Raw genomic sequence first — 14,379 nt, 5'->3', positions numbered from 1 at the left:
CTCTGGACAGCTCTCAATTATCTGCATTAGGAGGAAAGGAATGAACAGACATGAAATTTTCAAGGTTAATTTTTCATGGAACGTTCTGGGTGATTTTTTTCCTAAAGGCCCATTCTTAATGGTGCTGACTTGAAGGTATTGTTCCATCAACTGAGGACTAAGAAGACAGTCTAGAAGCGCGCTAGTCAGCAGAGAATCTGCCATAAACAGCTGTGATGCTGATGGGCCGTGGAACGGGCAGGGCAGTGTTGGCTACTAAGCAGCCCCCAGATCTTTTGTGTATCATCTAATAGGCACTAGCTGAGCACCTACTGTGTGTCTGTCTGCAGCTGCCTAATTAAGAGAGCGGCTGCCTCCATCCCTCCACGAACCGGCAGACGCAGGCACTTCTGCCTCTCATCTCGGATCTGGCCTTAACTTGTGTTGCGACTCCGGGCAAGTATTTTAAATTCTCCAAAACTGGTGGCCTGTGGCTTCAAAAAAAAAAAAAGTCTTTTCAAAAGGGAAAGGTATTTTTTGGAACTGGAGAAACAGACACAACAACAACAGCATTGCTGTGAGCCGTTCAGCAGGCTCCCGGTCCCGGGAGCCACATCCCACCCAACCCCGGGCGGAGGCCGCCAACAGCCTGCCCAGCGGGCTCCCGGGTCCGGCTCTGGGGAGTCCAGGCGGCGGCGGCCAAGGGGGCGCCTTTCTCTTTAAGAGCCCCACAGGCGATCCTGATTGGCTGTAGCTATGCAGGTCTTTCTTCGCGGCTCCCTCCGATTGCTCCCTCCCCCGCCGCTGTCTCCGCTCCCTCTCCACGCGCCCTCCCCCGACTCCTCTGCACACCCCCCCAGCCCCCGCCCCCCGCTCGCCTCTGCTTCCTCGGCGCCCAGTTCAGCCGGGCCGGGGGCATGGGTGATGCGCCAGCAACAGATGCCGGGCGCCGAGATTTGCATCCTTAGGCCACGCCGAACGCCTGCAGAGGAGAGAAGGAACCGGAGAAGGGCCGGGAAGGCGGGGACGGAGGTGCGGAGAGCCCCCTAACAGGCAGAAGCCCCTGCCCCCACCGGAGAGCTCCGCGCGGGCAGAGCGCCTGCCGCCGCCGCCGCCGCCGGCGCCCACCTCGCCCCAGCCATGCCGGGCCCGGCCGCCGACGGGGGGAAGGCCCCCTTCTGCCGCGCCGAGGAGCAGCTCCGTGCGGGGGGCGAAGGCTCGGAGGGCGGCGGCGGCCAGCGGAGGCGGGGCGCGCGCGGGCAGCGGCAGGACATCGTCTGGAGGAACGTCGTCCTGATGAGCCTGCTCCACTTGGGCGCCGTGTACTCCCTGGTGCTCATCCCCAAAGCCAAGCTGCTCACTCTGCTCTGGGGTAAGTCCCGCCGGCGCCCCTCCGCCCGGGCACCGTGACAGGGGCGCGCGGGGTCGCTGGTCGCCACTGGGCTGTTGGCGGCGCGGAGTCCCCCGGCTCTCCCCTCGCTCCCCCCACGCGCCCCGGCCCCGGGGCCTGCAGTTGTCCGCCCTTTGGGACCGGCAGGTATTTTCAACTTCTGCCTCCCCCGCCGTCTGCCGGAGTAAGCGCGTCGCCGACTCCCGGCTGGAGAGCGGGAGGGACCTGGAGTCCTGCGGCGGCTGAACCCGGCTTCGAGGGAGGGAAGACTGCCGGGACGATGGTGTCGCCCGTGCGGGTCCCACTGGCTCAGCTTCTCAGTCTCCTCCGCGGGCCACGGACCTTGGGGCCGAGTTAAGGACAAGAAAGGGATGGAGGGGGGTGGAGAGACCCTGCACGGGAACAGTCTTGATTGTCGCGCACGACATGGAAGAACCCAGCTCCCTTCCTGCTCCTGCAAGGCCCCTATCCCTGCTCCCTCCGGGATCTCCTATGCCCGGTTGCACTTTTCTGGTACCAGAAGTTTCTCTGCGAGTAAACCGAGCCCGCGGCGAGAGCGCTCTGCCCCCAGCGCAAAGCTCCGACTGTGGCCATGCAGAGCCCCCTCCAGGCCCTGTAACCCCCGGCTGGTGCGGGTCTGTCGCCCGCACCTGTGGCTCTCCCGCCACCTTCCTTGCTTGCACCCCCACCGCTGCTGGCAGGGGAAGGAGCCCCCGGGGCCCCGGGGCCCAGTGTCTCCCCGCACGGCTCCGCTCGCTGACCTCTGAACCACCTCCCAGACCCCTGGGCCCCAGTGACTGGTTTTGGCCTCAGTCACCGTGGGGGCGGTAACCAGGACAAAAGGCGCAGGCATTGATGTCTTGGGCCGAGAATTTGACTAGGTAATCCAAGAAGCCTTGCAGCTCCCGTTTCCGAGATCTCCAAGGAATGGGGGCAGGAGAAACACAACCTACTTTTATTTCCAGAGGGGAAGAGGGAGGAAGGAAAAAACACCTCTTTCTGCAAAGCATCTTATTCGGCGTGGTGCCAGCCTCAAATGCCTAGGTTGATAATGGGGCCACTCCGGTTCCAAGCCTGCAGTCCCTGCTCTTGGAAGCAAACCCGTCAGGAACGTGGCTACCTCTTAGAGGGGTGTGGCTGAGCGAGGGAACACAAAATCCAGGAATGGTCAGAAGGGCAGGGGTCTTTGGGAATCGTGAAGCCTCTTAAAGTCCCCTAAAAGCTTTGGGTAACCCCCCTGCTCAGCCCTCCCCCACTCAGTGCACCTCCTCAATTCTGTGTCCTTTTCACCATCATCTTTGTTGGGTGTTAGTTTAATTTTTGGTCTGCCTGTCTTCTTCCGTTATCTCCAAATGACTAGACTGTAAGATATTCAGGCATTAATTCATGGACACACTCCCACCCTGCCAGCCAAAGCCCTTGTTGCTCCAGAGCCTTCATGGAGCTCCTCCCTCAACTTCTGGGACAGGACTGTGCCATTGACCTTAGAGCCCACCTGCCTCCAGGGGATTGGGGCTTATCCTTAATAGCTGCCGTGTCAGAGAGAGCTGGGGGTGTCAGAGAGAGCTGTGCCAGAAGTGAGCACTTAAAATATTATCTTACATACCTGGAGCCCCACAGGGCCGGCAGGCCCCACTCCTTACAGTGAACCCCAATCACCCTGGCGCCCCACCAGGAGCCACAAGGACAAGGCCTCCTCTCCAGGGTTGCCAAGTCACCTCTGCCCTTTCCAGGCCGCTCTCTGTGGTGAAGACAGAATCTTTGTTCTGAAAGACCTTGGCCAGAGGACACCTCCCTCGGCCCCAAACTCCTGCAGCTTCCCGGGAGAAGTCAACAGACTGCAGGAATCTGGTTTCCCCTTTGTGGGTTAGGTTGCCAAACCCCATCCTTGTACCTGCCTGCGTAGTCTTCTGCCTCAGCTACTTTTCGTCAGCTCTGTTCTCTGAATCTTGATTCCCTCCCTACCTGTCCTTCATTGCCTCTCCACCTCCCTCCCCCAAAAAGAAAAAGAGCAGACAGTGGTGGATGTTGTAGTCTTAAGGTCTAAAATTGTGACTTAGAAACATTCCAAACAAGTGAATCTTATCTGACGGATATCTTGTGAGAGAAGAAATGAGAGACTGAGACCAGCTAAGATTGGTTGTGCTGATGGCTAGGATCTATAGGGCAACTGGGAGACTAAGGGCACCATTGACTCAGGGTTATTTTCAGTGAAAGCCCTGGTGCCTTGACCCACAAATTTCCCCCCACCGGATGCCCTTTTCACCACCTTCTCCATTGGCTCTCTCTAGCTTGAGGGCTGTGTTCATGCCCCAGTGGGCTGCTCATCCACTTCAGGGACCTGAGTTGTCAAGGAAATAGGCTTACCCATCCATTGCTTGCCACCCTCCACCCCAGGTGAGGTTGCCCTGGAAACAAGAGGCATCCATGCAGTGCACTGAGCAGAGATGTGTTAGGTGTGCAGTGTGCGGAGAGTAATTTGCATGGTGCTAAAATGTCATCCATGAAAGATCTATCAAGCTGTTCAGTCCAACCTCCTCCACTGCCTAACCCCCCACCTCTTTATGGCTCCCCTCGGGGCCAGAGCTAGTTGTTTTCCTTTTCCTATCCTTGAAGCTTTCTGAGTGGGCAAGCTGTCGGACCAGAATGCTCTTGGTGCCCACAGGTCCTGAGGGATGAGTTTATGAATTTCAAGCACAGAAGATGAACTCTAGCTGGAGTCTCACCTGAAATCTTCACCTGAAGCCTTGAGCTCACAAAAGTGCCTGCTTTGAGGGTTTTTGGCCAAAGGGGAAGTTAGTCTGTGCCCTGCATCCCACGATGAGTAGAACAGGGGACTGAGGGGCAGCTGTCACAGTTTGGAGGTAAAAGTCCTAGGGCTCCTTCCCGGTGAGCTTTGCCTTGATTTTCTCCAGGCTTTCTGGCTGTTGGTTTCCAGAAACATCAGAGACTTTTCTGGTTTCTCTCTAAACGTCATCCGAGTCCCCAAAATGTGTCCCATGGTGACATCATGGGTTTTTTCCCTCACGGGACAACTTCAGTGACAGTACCAGGCATGAAAAGCAGTAATTTGCTTTGCTGCCTTCTTCTGTCCTGCCCTGGGGCAAACGTGACCAGTGTTCAGGCAGATATAGGATTCTGTGGTGCACTTCTGGTCGCTGGAGCATCTGGACCATTCTGAACGGGATTCAGCCATAGTGAGGAAGCTGAGAGGTGGCAGGGATTAACAAGGCTGTCTGGGGGAGGGAGGGTCAGGAGAGGCTGGGGTTTAGAAGGTACTGGTCTACCAGTCAAATTCTGTCCAATTTTGAGAGTTGCCCAAAGATGAGCTGTCTTCTGTCAGGCATTAGGTAACCCACATCTACCATTTGGGATGGTCCTGATGTCTTTCTTGAGTTGTGCTTCTTTTTCCATCAAGTCCCTAAAGTTGTTGAGGACCCCAAGAATGCGTGGCCATGGACTTCTGTCTTGCCTCTAGGTTTTCTATGGTGAGCAAGGCTCAGGAGAGAGACAGATCTGAATGTGAATCTCTGCTCTCCTACTTCCTTAACAGCTGCGTGGCCTTGGACAAATTAATTAACATCTCTAAACCTCTGCTTTCTCACTTGTAAAATGGGTATATTAATTCTACTTGCTCACAAGGTTGTGAGAATTTAATTAGATAATATGTGTAAATCACAGCACAGTGCCTGGCCCTTGGTTGGTAATCACTAATTGTGAGCTGCCATTATTATTATTGGTCCTAATACTGGCTCTTTTTCTTTAGCAGAAGAGAAAAGGCTCTCTTGCAGCACAATAAATTCTACAAACTGACACAGAACTTGGCTTCCTTGCCCTTCTTGCATGGAAAAGATTGCTTTGGCTTTGGAAACAAGAGTTCTTTCTCAAAGTCCCAAAAGAGAAATGAGCACAAATCCCTCTCGTACTTTCTCCCTCCCCCATAACCTTCTCTTTCATTCTGTCTTCCTCCTATTTTCCTCCAAAAGACCACTGTTTTGTAGATAAGAATCTTTTTGTTCAGCTGACAACTCACCTGGTCGTTAGTGGTTTCTTTGGGGTTTTTTGAGCACAGCCGGTTACAATTGCTGTAGAAAAAGGGCCAAGTCATTTCTCTAAATCTCTTAGGGTCTCAGTTTTGGCTTCTTTTTCTCTCCACCCCCATCTCCTTGAGCCATCTTTAAAAAAAAAAATCCTTAATGCTCGATTAAACTACTAAAAAACTGAAAAACGTAAATGAATCTTCCTTTTAAACCCTGTAATTCCCAGCCCATTGTTGTTACAACTCCTGCATTTTTCATAAATGGGCAAGCACTAAGAGCCTTACCCAAGGCTGGAGTGCAGCAGAGCCGGAGAGCATAGTGTGTGCTTTTGCTGGCTTAATGGTCTCAACAGGTATAAATATAGGTTGAGGTTAACATTAGTAACTCAGTTTTTTCTACAACTCGTCAAGGTCACTGCAGACTGCGCTGTGATCATGAAATGAGAAACTGGGCTGCAGAGTAGAAACTAGTGCTGGAATCCTGGCATTGCCACTTAGTTCAACCTCAGACATGTCCCTTTCCAGTTTGTGAGCCTCGGTTTCCTCACCTGTGAAATGGGGACAGTAATACTGAGCTGAAAGTTGTTTTAAGAATTGGGTGTGTTTTGCAGTGCCTGCTAGACAGTATACAGTCGATGCTGTCTACTATTATTACCTGCCACCATGGGGCCTACGTCATGAAACCCGCACTGGCTTCATCGTCTGTCTGAGACTTGGAGTACTTGTGGCTCAAATATAAGGCACAGCCTTTAAATCCAAGTATTTGATCATGAGTTTGCTGTAACATTTTAGTTCTCACCTTATCTAGTTCTGTGTATTGGATAAAATTATAATAATTGCTTGGAAAAGCTGTTGATAGATTTACAAAAGAATGCTACAGCCATGCTGGTTTCTTTAAGGTTTTGCAAAAGACAACGTCATCTTTGGGTGGCATTATTCTCACCGAGCGTTTATTTTGACATCCTGTAGTCTCTGTGTGCAGTCTCCCCGTCCCTCTGCTGCGACACGTCATGTTTCTGTGGAGGTGCCACAATCCTGGGGTTAAGAGTGTGGGCTTTGGAGTCAGAGGGTCCGGGTTCAAAGCGCAGCCCCCTAGTTCAGCCCTGGACAGATCACTCGCCCTCTCTGACCTGTGTCGCCAGCTGCACAATGAGGATCACAACAGGACAGCCAGCATCAGGTCGGAGCCGGAGTAAAAGGAGACAACCCAGTGAAGCCCCTGGCCTGGGCCGCGCAGAGCCTTAGCCTTCCTGCCTGCCACACGTTCCCTTGGTGCTTCCCTTTGCTCCTTCCTGCTGGTTAGCTCATCCTTTGGAGGCTGAGACTTGTTCTCGCCCGTGCGTGGTTGTCAGAAAGCCCTGGTCCTGGGTGAAGGCCCTTTGTCTCCCATTTTATATCTCCTGGTAGTGGATTGGTGGCCACAACAACAGGTACCAGCTGTCCTCCCTCATAAATGCCCGTCGTTTGTTCATTGCGTGTGTGAATGGCCATGAGAGAGATCGTGTGAGGATACATACAGTCACATACTCATTCATCAACTAATTCGTTCCTTTTTTTCCATTGCAATGGTTGTCAAAAATGGCTGCACAACAGAATCATTGGGGACCCTTTAAACTTTTCAGAAGCCTGGGCCCCCACCCAGAACTACTGAATTGAAATCTCCAGGAGTGATGCCCTGGCTTTTTAAAAGCCATTGAGGTGTTTCTGATGCACAGCTGGGCTGAGAACCATGACTTAATCCCTTATTCAATAATATTTATTACTCACCAGTTGCCTGGCTGGCACTGGCACCATCCCTGACTTCATGGCACTTACAGGCCAGTTAGAGAGACAGGCAGGTGCACAGGTGATAACTGCCATGGCAGCATTAGTTACAGAGTACCAGCTCGGGGAGTGAGGAGGCCCCCCAGAGGAGGAGGGCAGGAGGCTGGTGGCTGGCTGGTGGAGGGATTTGGGTGAAATGGCATCGTAGCCACAGGCAATAGCATGATCTGAGCTCTCTAGGGGAGAGAGAGCAGGGTGGTTCAAGGCCCTGATGATTCAGAGAGGCTGGAGGTTACCAGGGACCAGGTACAGGGCAAGGAGGATTCAGCAGGACTAGCAGGCCCTGGTCCTCCGGGCTTGTGGAGAGCCGCCCTTCAGCCTCTACCTGACTCGCACCCCCTCCTCTCAGCCCATCACACTCACGAATGATTTCTACATGAGGAATGGGCTGGAGCCCAATTCCTGGACCAGACACTTGCCGGAGGGATGAGTGAATCTGAAGTTTCTTAGGAAAGACGCTGGGGCAGACACCTTGGAGCAGGTGAGCAGTGGGGCTGGGCGCCACCCTCAGGCTGGCCAGAGCTGAGGGGAGTCTAGGAATGATGTCTCAGTTGGCCATTTGATTTCACAGACTGAGAGGTGCCATCCTGGGACTACATTACTAACACGCCCCAAGGGTGTGACGGCACAAGCATACCAGACCCGGAGTGCATGCTCTTCCCCTGCTCCCCTGTTCTTACTTTTTCCTACATTTCTAAAAGGTATGTTCAGGGCCGGCCCCGTGGCTTAGCGGTTAGGTGCGTGCGCTCCGGTGCGGGCTGCCCGGGTTCGGATCCCGGGCGCGCGCAGGACGCGCTGCTTCTCCGGCAGTGCTGGGGCCACATCCCACATGCAGCGGCTGGTGGAATGTGCAACTATGACATACAACTATCGCCTGGGGCTTTAGGGGAAAAATAAATAAATAAATAAAATTTAAAAGGTATGTTCATAGAGGGGCTTGTTCCTCCCTTACTTCCTCCCTTGAACCCAAGTTAGAAGTGGTGGTTCTCACTAGCTTGCATTTCGGAGATGGCCGGTCCTACTCCCCATTTCTGCGTTTGGAGTCACTGCAGGGTCTGGCGCTTCCTAGGAAAGGTTGGAGGGCTCTGAGGGTCCCGGCAGGCTGTGCTCCGCGGACTGGCAGCATCAGCATCACCTGGGACCTTGTTAGAACTGGATTGTCAGACCCCATCCCAGACCTATTGAGTCAGTACCTGCATTTCAATAAGATTTCCAGGTGATTCCTCTATAAGCTAAAGTTAGAGGCGCTCCCCAGCCTCGCGTCCGGCCACAGGCTGACAACTGAGAAGCTGGACTTGCGTGGGATGTAGCAACTTTGCCTTCTTCCTTTTAATGGCCTCCTCCCCTTTGCCTCCCCTCCTACCCTTCTGCCTCCTTGTAGCTTATTTTAGATGTCGGAATCCTGCTCCTCTTGCCAACAAAAGGCTGTTCCTAAAATCTTTCAGGCGGCAGCAGCAATGTTTAATTCATGGGCTAGAAAATTAATTTTATTTTCATGAACAGGACTGGGGAAAAATAACAGGAGGCTCTGTGCATGGCCCTTGGGAATTCAGGGAATTTGTCTGTTTAACAGATGAACTGGTAAAGGTGAGGCGGCCTCCGGGGAGGGCTGCCCTCCACAAAATTGTGAAGCAAATCCTATCAGTTAGGATGCTTTTGGCTGCCAGGAGCACAAAAACTCAACTTCAAATGGCTTAAATGATAAGGACAATTTCTGATTTCACTGATAGGAAATCCTGAGGTAGGGCACTTCTGGGATGACTCAATAATGTCATCAAAGACCAGCCTTTGTTTCTGTCTTGGTGGCATTGTCAAATTTAGTTTTCCTCAAGGTTACAAGATGGCTGCCAGAGTTCCAGGCAGCACATGGAGTTACAACAGTGTCCTACAGAAGAAGAGAGAGTCTGCTCCTTCCTGAAGTCTCATCAGAGAGAGAATCTTTCCTGGTTGCCTCACAATTGATGTCCTCTCAAGTCGCACTTGCAGGATTGTGTCACAAGCCCCTTGTTAAACCAATCATTGGCAAGGGATTCAGCCAGGTCAGGGCTGGCCACTGAGCCACATGAGGTGGGGGGCAAGAGCCAAACAAAACCCAAGCTCTGCTGGAAGGCAGAAGAGGGCATGGCTGCTGGGACAGCCAACACCTCAGCTTGAGTGGCTTCCTTCGCTCCCTCTCATGACTTTCCTTCTTTGGTGTCACTTCCATTCGCTGGAAAGGCTCCAGTTTCTGTGTTTTGTATTTCAGCTCTTTCCCTCTACTCCCTACCCCCTATTCTTGTCTCGAATCCTGCTGTCGTTACGGAGAGTTGTGAATGTCTGCCTTTTCCATGGGGCTCTGAGCTCTTCCATGGCACTTCTGCCTCCCCAGGACCTGGCACACAGCCTCTGATCAACATATATACAGTATACAGTGTTGGATGGATACAGTATACTGTGGATGGATGGATACAGTGTTGGATGAAGGAAGAAATGAATGAATGAGTTTAATCACTGTATGGCCTTTCTTTCTAAGGGAAGTTTGCATTTTATCTCTTAACTTTAAAAATGTTTTTTCCCCATTAGAGAACTTTCCATGTGATTTGGGGGGAAGGACTAGGGAGAGAGAGCCTTTCTAAATGTCCCAGAAATCGGCACGGCCCTCTGCACCTGTGTCCATCCCGTTAGTTGCCCTGACCTCAGTGGGGAGCTTGCAGGACTCTTGTTGCTTTTCTGGGTTTTTATGGGGTGAGGTGGGGCCAAGGAAGGTTGCTCTGGGCACAGGGAGTTGTCACATCTCCTGTGGGAGAACTGAACTAAAAAGAAAAAGATGGAAAACAAGTGACTTAGAATGTGTTCTTTACCTAGGTTTCTATGGTGACAGTTTCTCCAGACTGAGAAATAGTTTTCTTGGTTGGTCATTTTCTTCATCTTTCAGCTGACACTGAACCTCAGCCATGAAGTCACGGCTGGATTTCTGTTCTCTTGCTTCAAATTTTACTTAAAAGGGCATTTCACGTCCACTTAACCTCACCCAGCAGGTACTTTTTATTTGCACAAACAACCTAGAAAGAAGCATCTTACTTAGGAGGAAGTTGCTAACTATGTGATCAAGGAAACAAAACAATAGCTTTTGGCAAGAGACTTTGGAAAACTGTGTTTTTTATTTTTTATTTATTTTTTTAAATTTTTTAGAAGATTTTATTTATTTATTTTTCCCCCCGAAAGCCCCAGTAGATAGTTGTATGTCATAGATACACATCCTTCTAGTTGCTGTATGTGGGACACGGCCTCAGCATGGCCGGAGAAGTGGTGCATCGGTGCCCGCCTGGGATCCAAACCCAGGCCGCCAGCAGCAGAGGGCGCGCACTTAACCACTAAGCCACGGAAAACTGTGTGTTTTAAAGTGCAGACATGGGGAAGATGTGTAGAGCAGGATTGTAGCGTAGCCCGTGTGTAGACCTTTGCATCAAATACTTCGTGTAAAGTGCCTGCTTAAGTTTAGTGCTCAGTTGATGTCGCTGCGGGGGGTGATCGGGGGACTTGTATCATGAGCTGGTCATTACGTACTCTCCGGACATGTAGGTGACAGTGATATCGTAATCAGGGTCTTCCAGGATTGTGAAAGTCTTCTGAGATTGCCCTTGAAATGGGGGAAAAAAAAAATCAAATACCAATGGACTTGAAGTGAAATGAGACAAGGATAGAGTTTAGAACTCAGGTTTAATTTATTTTCTTCCTATATCACTGTTATATGCATATCATCGTACACTTGCAATTTGACTGTGTTGATTTTAGCTTGGTTCCCTGAGGAGACAGTGGCTTATAAATGCAACCTGTGACCTAAATGTGCAAGGCCAGCCCCCATAGCATCCTCCTCCTCATCATCAAAAAGCATTTATCAAGCAAGCAATTAATTACTTATGGTCCTGAGCCAGGCACTGTGTAAAAAAACAAAGACTCGGTCTCTACCCTCCTACCTTTTATAACTCAAAGGAACAGCTGTAATTTGCCTCCAGTACTGTAACCAACTTAATGTTCTCTTGGCATGGGTAGATAATGGAAAATACTCTTACTTCTTTAAAAGTTCCATGCATGAAATTAGAAATGAATTTCTAAAAGTTAACTGTTTCATGGAGTAGTTTGTCAATCCACCCCTCTAATAAATATGCTCCTAAGAAGCTTTTGCAGATGGTTACAATGAAGCTCGTCTCTATTCTCAGCCTATGACTCAGTTGAGTGTCCCTGAAAGCATTTGTTTTGCCCTGAAGTCTCTATAAGCAAAAGGAGATATTTATTAGCAAGTACGAATAATGCCCACGTATCTCCCCCCTTCCATCTCCCAACTCCAGATCCATTGTGTTTGGCTCCGCAGCTCTTGAAAAGTGGGTGAGTCGTTAACATTTTCTAGCTGTACTCAAATTACTCCAGGGTCATGACTCCATCTGGAGCTCTGGGGGAATTAAGTCACTACCCTCTGAGTATAGACTGGATATGAACCTAAACTTGACATGCTCCCATGAGGGTTAGAATAAACCAGAGTTATTAGGGCTAATATTCCCTCATGCATAGAGCTCATATTCAATCAGTGTGTGCCACTGTGTTCTACCAGTTGTTAAAATATTGAAACAGTAAATAGCTGCAGCCTTCCTGGTTCTCCTGGAATTCCCAACAAGCCACTGGGGTCAGTGGCTGGCCCAGCTGCAGGGCTTCCGTCTACCTCTGTTCTGATTGGTTCTAATTGGTTGGTGCCCTGTGGGTTGTCAGATATTTTAAATATCACCTCTGCATATGCATCTGCTTCTTATCATATGATCCATATAATCTTCGGCTTCTGTCCCTTTCACAATTCTAACTGAATGAGAACTTAAAAAAAAGCAATCTATCATTTTGGCTTAAATTTATATCCCCAGACCATGTGAGGAAAGGTCTTAGAGTCCAACTAAATTTTGGAGTTTTAGGTAACTCACTCTTCCTAATGAAAACTCCTTTGGTGATAGAGGCAATGTGTACCTAAAAGGTGATTTTTATTTTCTGGTTTATAATTGGTTTTGCATAAGATCCCCTCACCTCAAAGAATTGATGATTAATGTTATCATCAGAAAAAGATAAGATTGTATAGTTATATCTTTAGGTGTTGGGAGGACAAGATGTGGAGGACAGCACCACAAATTCAGGTGGTCCTCCTAGCTCACAGTGATGTTGTGATGGTGGTGTCTCAGCTCTCCGGCTATCCTGGGGTCAGTGCCACTCAAACCATACCTGAGGCTTGGTGCAGAGAATTGTTTTAATGATAGAAAATTTCAAACATATCCAAAAGTAAAGAGAATGGAGTCTGTACTTCCCTACACCCCCCACTCACCTGGGGATTTTTTCTTTGTAACTTTACTTTGATATATAATTTCAGACACACAGAACAGGTATAAGAATATTACAGGGGACTCCCATATACTCGACCTCGACTCAGCAATTCACATCTCGTCCCATGTTCTCTATGCGTATGTATACATATATGTGTGTGTTTATTATTTTTTCCGAGCTATTAGAGAATCAGAGACATTATGCCCTTTTATCTCTAAACACAGCAGTATGTATTTCCTAAGAATAAGAGTACAACCAGAGTACAGTTATCAAAACCAGGCAATTTAACTTTGATGTTATCTGATCCACAGTGGGTAGTCAAATATCATCAGGTATCCAGTAATGTCCTTTATAGCTTTTTTTTTCCCGTTTCATATTAGGTTAAAGCAAATTCCAGACAGTTGCATCTGTAAATACCTAAGTATTGAGTATTAGCTGGAGTAATTCTGGCTACCTTGTCCACGTGGAAAACCTCACGGCTACCTTTCCCCTGCTAACTGTCCCCACCCCGCTCTTTGGGGAAAACAGCTTGGAGAGGCTGTTTTCAAAAGCGGAAAGGGGTGGAAACTGAGAAGCAGGCAGAGGTGATGGGCAAGTCGTTTCCTCTTAGTGTAGTCTGTGGGCTGTCTGCACTGGGGTCATCTGAGTTGCTCCTTGAACGTGCAGATTCGGAGGCTCTGCCCAGACCCACAGAACGAGAACCTGTGGGAGCAGGACCCAGGACTCTGCATTTTAACAGGCGCTGCGGGCGTCTCTTATACCCTGTGGTTTGGAGGTGCTCCGTCCCAGGGGCAGGTGGCCTCAAGAGATGCTGTGAGCCGGTAGTTTAACTTCGTGTCCTCCCGCCCCCGGCTCAGGATTGGTGCATGACTCTCCTTTACATTGCCTGAAATTCCACCAGCCCGAGATTCCTTAGAGTTGATAAGAGGCAGCATTTTAGGAATGTAAATAGCTGCAGGGGACTCCCCTTCATAGGACTCCACACGTTGGTGTGAACTGCTTTCAGCACAAGTTTTCTTCTAACACAGGGCTGATACCCTGAGGGAGCAGGGCTTTCACTGGAGGGAGGAGAGTAAAGCAAAAGGAGGACCAGTGCTATCGGACCTGGAATGCTCCGTGGGGGTGGGGTGAGCTTGTTTTCTAGGGGTGGGGTGGAGAGGGGCCTGGATCTTCCCTTAGATGGGAAAAGCTATTTGGAAGAGGTGAAGAAAACCTCTGGAGAAAGCCTCAAACAAATAGCCCTGGGCAGAACCATTCCCCTGTGCCTGGGAGAGGCCCTGGAACCTTCTTTTCTAGAATTGGTGTGAGGACTGAAGTAGGTGCAGCAGCTGCCTGCCCAGTGTCAGCACCCCTGTCACCTCCAGGAAGGACTAGCCCTGCACTAGGCATAGCGGTGGCGTCATTATCATTCCCAGAACCAGACAAGCACGTTGGTGCCGTAAATCTGCTCTATAGATATGTCTGGGTACCGTGAATTTCTTCATTCTAAATATGGGGGTCGATGGAGCTCTGCTCTAAGGCATTTTTCGTCTGTGAGGGTCAGTGGCTTTACAGTCGTCTTCATTTGCTGAAGAGCAGACACTTCTCACGTCAGTCATGCCCCTGCTGCTTGAGCGGGTGGAGACACAGTGCAGCTCTGCCTGGGACAAGACACGTTTTGGGGGGCGTCCTGAACTCAGGCTCTTCTGCCGCTGGAGATACAAGGGCCCTCTGTAAGAGTTTCTGACCCACTGGCAATGATAATGGTGGGAAGTCAACCGGGCTCTAGATGTTAACTGAGCATCCGAGGGGCGGCACAGGGGTTAATCCC

General features: G+C 50.3%; 1 protein-coding gene across 1 annotated transcript in view; it reads left to right on the top strand.

The window, feature by feature from the left end:
• Nucleotides 1-845: 845 nt before the first annotated feature.
• Nucleotides 846-14,379, top strand: part of SCD5 (stearoyl-CoA desaturase 5) — a 148,905-nt gene continuing 135,371 nt past the window's right edge. The window contains exon 1 of the mRNA XM_058547406.1: nucleotides 846-1,351. Within this exon, the coding sequence (XP_058403389.1) occupies nucleotides 1,120-1,351 (232 nt within the window). The 5' untranslated portion in view covers nucleotides 846-1,119. The remainder of the gene's footprint in view (nucleotides 1,352-14,379) is intronic.

The sequence above is a fragment of the Diceros bicornis genome, chromosome 8 (genome assembly GCF_020826845.1).
Source record: "Diceros bicornis minor isolate mBicDic1 chromosome 8, mDicBic1.mat.cur, whole genome shotgun sequence".
NCBI lineage: Eukaryota > Metazoa > Chordata > Mammalia > Perissodactyla > Rhinocerotidae > Diceros > Diceros bicornis.
The sequence above is the reverse complement of the archived record's forward strand: the minus strand, read 5'-3'. Positions and strand labels throughout refer to the sequence as shown.